This window comes from Eublepharis macularius, chromosome 5, assembly GCF_028583425.1.
Source record: "Eublepharis macularius isolate TG4126 chromosome 5, MPM_Emac_v1.0, whole genome shotgun sequence".
NCBI lineage: Eukaryota > Metazoa > Chordata > Lepidosauria > Squamata > Eublepharidae > Eublepharis > Eublepharis macularius.
Window position 1 is genome coordinate 175,026,309 of NC_072794.1, and position 11,251 is coordinate 175,037,559.

The following is an 11,251-nucleotide window of genomic DNA, read 5'->3' on the forward strand; positions in this document are numbered from 1 at the left end:
GCCTGAGCGCCGGGGGCGGGGCCGGCCGGGAACTGGAAAGCGAAAGCGCCGAGCGGGAGCGGCCGGACGGGAGTGGCTGGAGCGGGGCAGGAGCCGGGGCAGTCGGGCTGCTGCAGGGTCGCGCCCGGCGGGGATGGAGCCCGCCCTGCCTGCCTTCCCTCGGGCCGGCCGCGGCGCCGCCATGGAGGGGGCCCGGCGGAGACCCGCGAGGCGGCAGCAGCAACAGCAGCCGCCCGGTGCCGGTAGAGGTGAGAGTCGGGCCGGCAAACGCGTGTCCGCCGCATGCACACGTGCCGCGCCAGAGGAAGGGGCGCTCCGGTGGCTCTTGGCGAGGGGCGCGGGCCGGGAGCGGGGAGGTCCGAGCGCCCCGTCTCCCCGCCGGCAGCCCAGCAGCGCCCGCGCTTCCGCCTCTTCTTCGGCCGCCTTCCCTCCCGCCTGCCCTGGGGCGCCTGTCCGGGTCGTGGGGGGGGGGAGCCTTGGTGTCCCCCCCCCGTGGCTTACCCCGCCCGCCCCCGAGCCTGGTTAGTGGCGCGGCAGGCGGGCTGCTGCTGCCGCCGCCGCCGCCGCCGCCTAGGGGCGCTCGTGGGTCGGCAGAGGCGGAGGGGAGCCCGGCGCGCTCCTGGGGGCCCCCTCGTGCCAGCCCGCGCGGGCCCACCCAGGCGGGCGCGCAGGCAGGCGGGAGCCCTTCGCGGGGCGGGTCCGGAGGCCTCCCTGCCCCCGGGGCTGGCGCAGGTCTCCGGCGAGGGGGCCGCAGGGAGCGGCCTGGGCCAGTTCGGGGCAGTTTCAGAAGGATGCAGGCGAGCTGGAGCGTGTCCAGAGGAGAGCCGCGAAGGTGGCGAGGGGCCTGGAGCCCGAGTCCTAGGAGGGAAGGCTGAGGGAGCCCCGTGTGCATAGCCAGGCGAGGGGAGAGGAGAGGGATCCCTCTTCCAGTCCTTGAGGGGCTGCAGTATAGAGGATGGCGCCGAGTTGGTTTTCCTTCCCCCAGAAGGTCGGAGCAGAGCCAAAAGGTTGAAATTAAATCAAAAGGTTTTGGCTAAACGTTAAGAAGAACTTCCTGAAAGTTAGAGCGGCCCCTCAGTGGAGCAGGCTTCCTCGGGAGGTGGTGGGCTCTCCTCCTTTGGAGGTTTTAAAGCAGAGGCTAGACGGCCATCGGACAGCAGTGCCGATTCTGTGAACCTGGGCAGATCACGAGGGGGAGGGCAGGAAGGGTCGCATCAGGGCTTAGTTCTCGTGGCCCCTTCTTACACGCCCAGGGTGAGGCCGGTCGCCACCTTGGAGCCAGGTAGCAGTTTTCCTCCAGGCCAGACGGGGCAGGGATCCTGGGGGTCCCTGGGGGGAGTAGCTGTGAACTTGCTGCTTTCCCCTCCCTTGCGGTCCCTCCCAGCTCTCTCGTTCTAAGCCAAGCCCCTGGGCTCGATCCTGAGTGAAGCACTCGCAGGGCACCTGTGATGAGCCCCTTCTGGGAGGGTGCCACCCAGTGCCATTTGCCCTGTCACCAGCCTGCCTCTGAATTCATCCCTCTGTCACTGCTGCCCAGGCAGCCTTGCTCTTTCTACTCAGCCCCTCCCCTGCTGCCTCTGCCAGCAACCCCTTGCCGCTCGAGGCCCGCGCTCAAGTGCCGAATCCCAGCAAGGCAGCCGTGGAAACAGCCAAGCGAGCTGTGGCACCCTCTTCTTTCTGTTCTTCCTCTGCAGCCCATCGAGTGGCAGACGTGCTCCAGGAAGGTCCTGATCATGGCCAGCGGGGACCAGGCCGCCCTAGAAGAGAAGCGGCCCTCCCCAGAGGAGGCCGTGGCCACCTTGAGATAAGGGAGGAAAGGCATGTGGGTTCCGGGAGAATTGTCCTGCCCCAGGGCAGGGTGGCAGTAGATGGAGCCAGGAGGCCATGGAGCCAGCAGGCAGGGGGGGACTCGCAGGCGGGTCAGAACCCCGGTGGCGGAAGCAGAACCCTCCGCTCTGGCCAGGCCTCCCATTTCCCCCAGGACCCACGCCACGCGCATGGCCAGGTCCGGAGGGTCGGGCTGAAGTTCCTGGAGGGCCTCCTGCAAAAAGATGCTTCGGAGGTGGCCATCACTCTGGCTTCAAGCAGCGGCCTGAAGGAGGCGCTGTCTCAAACGGCCCTGAGGCCCGGCTTCGTACAGCTGCTCTGCCAAGTGCTCCGGAAGGCCTGCTGCTCCCAGATGGACCGGCAGAGCATACAGCAGCTGATGTGCGCTGTGAAGGAGTCCACCTTCCTCAGGGTCTGCCTGCCTCAGTACGTGGCAGGCATGCTGACGGAGGCTACCCCTGCGGTGCGGCATCAGTACCCAGAGCACATTGACAATATTGTGGTGCTGGTCCAGGAAATGGCCAGCATGTTCCCCGCCAGCTCCATCCAGAACATCTCCATGCTGATGTCTGCTTTGCCGGCGGCCGTAAATGCTCTGAGGGCATCTGGGGTGGATTTCACAGAGGAGATGGAGAACCGCCTGGAGAAGGTCCAGGTTTTCGTCCAGCACCTGCAGGAGAAGAGGCGGGGGGGCACCTTGAAGGTGGACAGCTGCACCACAATGCACCCCTTGGGCGCTGAGCAGGGAGCCGATTATCGCACCATGCCCGTCTACCCCACGTACAATGAAGTGCACAGCAACGAAAAGACCTTCCTGCGCCCCAACATCATCTCTCAGAAGTACGAGAGCACAGCCATCTACCTGGACACCCAGTTCCGGCTTCTGAGAGAGGATTTTGTCCGGCCTCTGAGGGAAGGGATCTTGCTGTTCCTCCAGAGCTTTGAAGACAAAGGTCTCCGGAAGAAAAAGTTTGATGACATCCGGGTTTACTTTGACGCCAGGATCCTCGGCCCTCTCTGCACTGCGACTGGCATCGACTACAAGGTCCAGTTTGACACCAGACCCCTAAAATTTGTCCGGTGGGAGAACTCCAAGCGTTTGCTCTACGGCTCCCTAGTGTGCCTCTCCAAAGATAACTTTGAGACGTTCCTGTTTGCCACGGTGTCTCACCGGGACAGCCGGGACCTGCAGCAGGGCTTCATACACCTGTCTTTTAACAAGCACAGCCGGCCCCTGTTGGCTGAGGTCCAACCTGCTGATTCCTTCCTCATGGTGGAGACGACGGCCTACTTTGAAGCCTACCAGCACGTGCTCAAGGGGCTGCAGGCGCTCCCAGAGGCAGAGGTCCCCTTTCAAGACTACATTGTCAAGTGTGAGCCGCAGGTGAGAGCACCTGCTTACCTGGAAAGGGGCAGCACTTACGACCTCCGCCCTCTGCTGAAGGCGCCTGCTGCAGACCAGCACCTGGGGGCTCCGGCAGGGAACAGGATCGATGTCCTTGACCCTGCCCAGTGGCCAGCTGCGGACGTCTTGGGCCTCGACGCCTCCCAGGTGGAAGCCTTGCAGCTGGCACTCACAAAGGAGCTGGCCATCATCCAGGGACCTCCTGGAACAGGTGAGTCTGGGCTGCCTCCCCTCCCTTTGCCTGGCCTGAGCTGGGGACCAGCAAAGCTCGGCCCAAGGCCCAGGCTGTGCCCATCAGGGGTTCGCATGGAACACTTGGAGTGTTCTTGGGCGGGGGGGGGGGATGTTCCTCCCTGGTGCTGGAAGTGCTAGCTGGGTGGGGACTGGGGAAGGCACTCGCCCGGTGGCAGAGAAGCTGCTGGCCTCCAGGTACCTCAGTGCTGGGAGTGAAGGCCTGGTGGCAGAGGTCGGCCTTTCGCCAGGGCAGAAGCTCCTTCTGAGCGGAATGCAAACGCTAGGGAGCGTGCTGTCATGTGCCCCCCCCACTCCCATCAGGCAAGACCTATGTGGGTCTGAAGATTGTTCAGGCGTTGCTGGCCAATGAAGCCCTGCGGGAGAAGTCGCCCATTCTGGTGGTCTGCTACACCAACCATGCCCTGGACCAGTTCCTGGAAGGTGAGAGCGTGCATTTGCTACCTCCCCCCCCCCAAGGCCCTCTGTGGCACCACGCATGGTGGGAGGGTCAGCTGCTGTCACAGGGCTGGTGGCTTCCATCCCAGGAGGAGGAAGGAGGCCAGAACTGGCCAGGCCACCTGCTACCCAGGAAGGGGGGGGGACTGCTGCGCCCGGGGCTGTGTGCTCCTCCTTGTCTGTGTTTCTTGCAAAGGAATCTACAAGTTCCAGAAAAGCGGGATTGTGCGTGTGGGCGGGAGGAGCAGCAGCGAGGTCCTGCGGCAGTTCACCTTGCGGGAACTGCGGAACAAATTTCGGCATGAGTTGCGCCCCCACTTGCGCTGGGGCTATAATGAGGTACGTGCCGGAACTGGGGTGGGAGGCAGGCTCTGGGGCCTTTCAGGCAGTCCTTGTAAGTGAGCCCCTTGGTGGCCCCAGCTGGCCTGCTGGCTTGGGAAAGAGGGTGCTGGTGCATAGTGGTTAAGGGACTAGACTCTGAGCCAGTGCTCTGCTGGTTCAACTCCCACGACTGCTGTGAGCTCAGCTTGTGGTCTTGGGCAAGCCACTTCTCTCAGCCCAGTTACCCAGCTGTATTGTGGGGATAATGACAACACTGATGTTGTTCACCACTCTGAGTGGGGCACTCCTTTGTCCAGAAATGTAGTATATAAACAGACTTATTACTAGTATTATAAATGCTTGTCGATGTTTGCCTCTGAACAGGGAAGGCCAAGGTCTAGGATGTTCAGGGACTGTTTTTTGACCAGGTTAGCAAAAAATGGGGGAAATCCCATGTGGAAAAAACCTAGTCAGTTTGCCTCTCCGGGACATTTGCCCTTAACGCCGAGGCCGTCTCAGGGCCTGGGGTGTGTGGAGAAGGGCCATTCTGCAAAGACATCCCGAGAGGTTCTGTGTGCTTAAGAGGAGGAGCGCTTGCAGGGCGAGGGGGTTTTCTGCTGGGCCTTGAGTGAGGAGGGAGGTGACGTCTAATGACAGGAAGGCAGAACTGGTGGGAACACTTGGAGTGCTTTGCCGCCGCAGCTGGAAGGCCTGGTCTCGAGAGGTGCTTTGGGCAAGGCGTGGCAGCTGGGCCCAGCAGCGGGACCCAGGCAGCCCTAACCTTGAGATCTCTCGGGTAGGTCACCATCCAGATGAGGGAATCCGCAGAGCAGCTGGAGAAATTTGCTGCCTTACTGGAGTGTAGCTTGAAAGGAATCCTGCATGAGCGCCACCTGCAGTCTCACATCTCAGAGTCCCACTGGAACAGCCTCCTACGGGGCTGGGTAAGGCGTGTGCAAGCTGCCTCGGGGGGCTTCTGTGAGAAATCTCGGGGGCTCTGGTTTCCTAGGGGGGTGGAGGGTGAGCCCAGGCGTGGGGCGGTTGTCTTTTTCTTTTGTTGGGGCCCACTTACAAACAGTTTAAGAATGGAGGGCCTGGGGAACGTGGAAAGAATGGGGGGCATCTTTTGGCGCTGACTTGGTGGGGAGCTCTGTCTGCTGAACACCCCACTTTTTTGGCTGTGGCCTGGAGGAGAAAGCTGCAGAATACGGCCATCAGGAAAGTAGAGGGGGAAGCCCCCCCCCCGACCCAGAGCAGGCACTTCCTCCTCTGGGGTGTGAGGCAGGCGGGGAAGGACTCATACAGATGGGAGAGGCTTCATTGCAGGACAGGGCAGTGGCAGATTACTCCCCCCCCACCTCCTGCTGCCTCGGCTGGCCTGGCCCTGCCAGCGGTCAAGAGCAGGGGGGCTGGAACTGGTGCCCCCAGCCCAGCTGAGCTGTTCTTTCTTGCTTCAGGACACGGAGTGGCTGCACCCGCAAGCCTCTCTGATGGTGGAGTGGCTGCGCCTCGGCCTCGGCCCTTTCTCCTGCAGTGACGTGGAGCCCAATGGGGAAGAACATGCAGGTGCTTATTAACTACGTATCCGCCTTTCCTGCGTGGAGACCAAAGCTACTCACCTGATTTCCTTTCTTATTTGTCCTCGTAACAACTCCGTGAGGCAGCTTAAGCTAAGCGCGGAGACACTGATGGCCCCGCTGACTTCATGGCCACCCCCTCTCAGTGGGGGATGGGGTAGTGGCTTGGTGGGCTCAGCTGGGCGGGGGTCGTTGACCTCTCTGTGCCGCTGACCTGCCCTGGATCCCACAGGCACTCCGGAGGAGGAGGAGCAGGGGGCGGAGTCAGACCTGCTGCTGATCGAAGAGGAAGCGGAGCTGATTCAGGCAGAGCGCCTGCTGGACAGCGATGAGGCGGCCCGCCCCCGCCCTCCGAAGAAGGAGCCCCCCAGAGCTGCCAGAGCTCAGCTGGAGAACCTGCTGCTGGCCATGAAATTGGAGGAAGAAGATGGGGAGGAGCAGGAGGGCCAAAGGACAGCCAGCGGGCTGGGAAACGGTGGCTGGGAGGTATGACGCTCTGCTCCCCTCCAGCCTTCCAAAGGAACAGTTGCTTGGAGCAGAGCTGGTGGCAGCAGCCAGGGACAGGGGAGGGCACTTTTCTCTGATCCCTTTGCCGAGAGGGCAGGGAGTTCAGGCATGGCAGTGCGATGAGCAGGCCGAAAGAGGGCCCGTCCCCTCCCCTGGTCCCCACACACACATCGGCTCTCACTCCAGGTGCAGCGAGGCCAGAAGAAGAGAATGAAGCAGAAAGTGAAAGGAGAACTGCGCAAGCTGGAAGGGATGACTGTGGCCCAAGCAGAGGCCATCCAGGATGTCTGGCAGCTAGACCTTGGCTCTCGGTGGCAGCTCTACAGGTAGCCTTTTCCTCTGGGTGGGTGGGTGGCCCCAGGTGAGCTTGGTCAGCGCTCACACCCTCCTCCTCCCCGCCAGGCACTGGCTGCAGAAGTACCAGGCCGAGATCCGGAACAAAATCCAGCAGCACGAGCAGACATACCAGTCCGCGGCAGAGAGGCTGGCTGAGCTGCGTCTTCACGAGGACCTCTACATCCTGGAGAAGGCCCAGATTGTTGGGATGACGACGACAGGTGAGGGGGGGGGAGGGCCCGGCAGTCTTTGCCATCGGCAGTCTTTGCCACCTCCTGAGAGGCCTTGCTGGCATAGAGCGCGGCACAGGGTGGCATCCCTCTCTCCCCTCAGGCGCTGCCAGGTACCATCAAGGCCTGCAGAAGGTGGCCCCTCGTGTGGTCCTCGTGGAAGAGGCGGCAGAAGTGCTCGAGGCTCACACCATCACCACGCTGAGCAAGGCCTGCCAACACCTCGTCCTCATAGGGGACCATCAGCAGGTAGAGGAGCGGGTCTGAGGCTGCCTGGCGGCCACAATCCGGCCCCGTCCCAGAATCCGGCTTCCATGCGGACAGGCATGTATGAGACCATCGGTTGTTTCTCTTGGCAGCTGCGCCCCAGTGCCAATGTGTACGACCTGGCCAAGAATTTCAACCTGGAGGTGTCCCTCTTTGAACGGCTGGTGAAGGTTGGCTTGCCCTTCGTCCGCCTCAATTTCCAGGTGGGGAGCAGTCCAGCTTGCCTGAGGCCACCTTTCAGAAGTGGGGGCGGGCGGGCAGGCAGGCATGTCTCCCCTGTACCCAACACTGGTGGATCTTGGCACCCTCTTTGCTGTGGGTACAGTTGGTGCTTTCTTTGGCTGTAGCCCTGTCTCGCCAAGTAATTTTGCCTTTGGGACTGATCCACCATAATGTGGGATTTGGCCCCTTATCCCACATAAAGGAGGGAGGGGGTTTCAGGAGTGCTTGCTTGTTCCCGTCAAAGTCTATGGCTTGAAGCGGGGCCGTGGGGTCTCCTGGGCTCATTTATTCCATCTGTGGCTAGCTGTGTGTGTCTTCAGCCCTCCCATCCCCACCATACCAACTCTTGTAACCTCTGCTCGGCTTTCTAGCACCGCATGCGGCCAGAGATTGCCCACCTCCTCACACCACACATCTACCAGGAGCTGGCCAACCACCCCTCTGTGCTCCAGTACGACCCCATCCAGGTACGTGCTCCAACGCGACCCCATCCAGCCTGCTCCACAGGCTTCCTCCCTCCTCTCCCCACTGGCAGTTGCAGGCTGAGATCAAGAACCTCCCCGTATTGCCACGGCGCCTCTGGGCTGCCGACGTGCAGGAGGGCCCCTGAGGCTGGGTCTCAGGCAGCAGAGGCTGTTCTGATGCCTGCCCCCCCCCTCCCGCTCTCTCCTTGCAGGGAGTTTCCTCCAGTCTTTTCTTTGTGGAGCACGACTTCCCTGAGCAGGAGATCCAAGAAGGGAAGAGCCACCAGAACACCCACGAGGCCCAGTTCGTGGTGGCGCTTTGCAAGTACCTCCTGTGCCAGAACTACCGGCCCTCCCAGATCACCATCCTCACCACCTACACCGGCCAGCTGCTGTGCCTGCGCAGGCTCTTGCCAGCCAAGACCTTCCAGGGAGTGAAGGTCCACGTGGTTGACAAGTACCAGGGGGAGGAGAATGACATCGTCCTTCTCTCCTTGGTGCGGAGCAACCTGGAGGGGCGGGTGGGCTTCCTGCAGATCCCCAACCGTGTCTGCGTGGCCCTCTCCAGAGCCAAGAAGGGGCTCTACTGCATCGGCAACATGGCGATGCTGGGCCAGGTCCCGCTGTGGAGCAAGATCATCCACACACTGCGCGAAAAGGGCCACATCGGTCACTCGCTCCTGCTCTGTTGTCAGAACCACCCGGAAACCAGAACCGCCGTGGCCTCTGCTGTGGATTTCAGCAAGGTTCCTGAGGGGGGCTGCAGCCGCCCCTGCGACTACCGGCTGAGCTGTGGCCACGTCTGCCCCCGGGCCTGCCACCCCTATGACCCGCAGCACAAAGAGGTGGAGTGCCTGAAGGCCTGCCAGAGAGTGCTCTGTGCGAATGGCCACCGCTGCCCCAAGCTGTGCTCCGAGCCTTGCGGGCAGTGCCTTGTCATAGTGCCCAAGACTTTGCCCAGGTGTGGCCACCTGCAGGACGTTCCCTGCTCCACTCCGGAAGAGGCGTTTTGCTGCCAAGAGCCGTGCTGGAAAGTCCTCCGGTGCGGGCACAGCTGCCGTCAGACCTGTGGCCAGGCGTGCACCAAGCACTGCCCAGAGATGGTTCAGGTCACACTGCGGTGTCAGCACAGCCAGATGGTGCAGTGCTGCACTGCTGCTGATGTGGAATGCGGGAGGCCTGTCTTATGCCAGGTGAAGTGCCTCGGCACACTGGAATGTGGCCACGCCTGCCCTGGCTCTTGCCACTCCTGCTCCAGTGGCCGGTTTCATGAGCAGTGCAGAAGGCCGTGCGAACGCCTCCTGATCTGTGCTCACAAGTGCCTGGAGCCGTGCACCAGCAATTGCCCCCCGTGCCAGAAGCCCTGTGAGAACCGCTGCAGCCACAGCCGCTGCCATAAGAAATGCGGTGAGCCGTGCACCCCCTGCATGGAACCTTGCGAGTGGCGTTGCCGGCACTATCAGTGCTCCAAGCTGTGCTCCGAGCCATGCGACAGGCCCCGCTGTGATGTTCCGTGTCCCAAGCAGTTGCTTTGCGGCCACCCTTGTGCAGGGATGTGTGGAGAGCCATGTCCCCCCAAGTGCCCCGTGTGCCACCACGAAGAACTCGCGCAGATTTTCTTCGGCTTTGAGGACGAGCCCGGGGCTCGCTTTGTGCTGCTGGAGGACTGCGGCCACATCTTTGAGTCCACGGGCCTGGACCACTACATGGACGAGGGTGCAGGCGCTGCTGCCGTCAGGCTGAGGGTGTGCCCCGGCTGCCAGACGCCCATCCGGAGGAACCTGCGCTACAGCACGCTGGTGAGGAGGAGCCTGCAGGAGGTGGAGCAGGTGAAGGAGCAGATCCAGGGCTCCCCTGCGGAGGCTGCAGCCACCAGGCACAGGCTGCAGGCAGCACTGAGGGGCAAAGGCTCCACCCTGGAGCAGCACCTTCCTGAGCAGTACGAACGGCTGCAGAAGGCGCTGGAGGAGCCCTCCCTGTGCAGCCGGAGCCTGGGGGTCATGGAGAACCAGCTGAGCTTCTTTGTGCGGCTGGCCGACCTGCGCTCCTCCCTGAGTCAGCTGGACCCCAGCGAGAGGGAAGGCGTGAAGAGGCGGCTGGCGGAAGTGGGCCAGTGGCTGGAGAGGCCCCGCCTCACTTTCACCCCCCAGCAGCTGCTGGACCTGCAGAGTGAATTCCAGCGCCTGGGCTTCCTCCTCGATCTCCTGGCCACTTGCAGGGCTGCGAAAGAGAAGGTCGGCGCTCCTGTGGCGGAACTGCTCAGCACGATGCGGCAGGTCCTGGAGGGTGTGGGGAGGTTCACCTTGGAAGATGAGAAGTTTGTGAAAGGGACGATGGAGGAGGTGAAGGCTGCTCTTCCGAAGTCGGGCCTGGGCCTCTCGGACGCAGAGAGGGTGGAGATCGTGGCTGCTGTCACAGGCTCACGCCAGGGCCACTGGTTCAAGTGCCGGAACGGGCACATTTACGCCATTGGAGATTGTGGGGGGGCCATGGAGGAAAGCCGCTGCCCGGAGTGTCGTGAAGTCATTGGAGGGACCAACCACAGGCTCGATCCCAGCAACCAGCTGGCCTCCGAAATGGATGGCGCCGCTCATCCCGCGTGGTCAGATACTGCCAATGCCCTGCTCCCTCCGGCTGAGTGGCACCAGCTGCACTAGGCTGGCCCCCAGCCCTTGTCCTTCCTCACCTGCTTACTGGCCCAGCCCATGTCAAGGCCTCCTGGGTCTTGGCCTGCGGGTGGATCCTGATGGCGCTGGACCTTTCTGGGCTGCACTTCATTTTTTCTGAACAAGAGGGAACAAAGAAAAATGTTGGAGAGTTAAATTCCTGTGGTCTGGGAATGATGGTGGGGGAGAAGGCGACTCCTTCCCTGGAGCCTCTCTCCCAACAGCCCTGCCAGGCCTTCTGCTAACCAGTAGGTCTTTCCCATAGCCGATGGCTTAACCTTGGGTGCTTCAGAGGGTTTATATCCTCTTGAGCTGTACCTCTCCCACTGGAAAATGAGGCTCTTGTCTTGTCCAGAAGGTAAACCATGAACGAGGGGAGGGCACATTTTTTACCGCTTTACTGAAACCCTGTCCAAGTACTGCATTTGAAGCAATGATTAAAAGGAATTATTTGGCATGTTGATTTCATGTTGCAACAATTAAAGCAAATGGTTCTATGGCAACAGAACCCATATCTAGCTTTTGCTGCCTTAGCCACCTTTCTGCTCACACGTATGTGAAGTCTGGTTTCTTCTGTTATTCTGGAGGAACCCATCAAGCCAAGCGGGAATCAGGATAACCCTCCAAAGAATCTTGTACCCAAATATCCTAACCAACTTGGCTACTCCTCTCCCTCCCCTTCATCCATTCTTCTTCACTCAGGCACTGACAGAGCTGGGAATGTCGTTTTTCACTTCCT

General features: G+C 61.6%; 1 protein-coding gene across 1 annotated transcript; it reads left to right on the top strand.

The window, feature by feature from the left end:
* Positions 1 to 73: 73 nt before the first annotated feature.
* On the top strand, positions 74 to 11,014 carry ZNFX1 (zinc finger NFX1-type containing 1). Its single transcript, XM_054980982.1, has 13 exons — positions 74 to 248; positions 1,695 to 3,443; positions 3,788 to 3,907; positions 4,119 to 4,261; positions 5,044 to 5,187; positions 5,701 to 5,809; positions 6,053 to 6,306; positions 6,514 to 6,653; positions 6,730 to 6,884; positions 6,997 to 7,142; positions 7,253 to 7,363; positions 7,754 to 7,849; positions 8,059 to 11,014. Exons 1-13 carry the CDS (start codon positions 134 to 136, stop codon positions 10,501 to 10,503), a joined length of 5,727 nt encoding a protein of 1,908 aa, XP_054836957.1. The 5' UTR covers positions 74 to 133; the 3' UTR covers positions 10,504 to 11,014.
* The last annotated feature ends 237 nt before the right edge of the window (positions 11,015 to 11,251 follow it).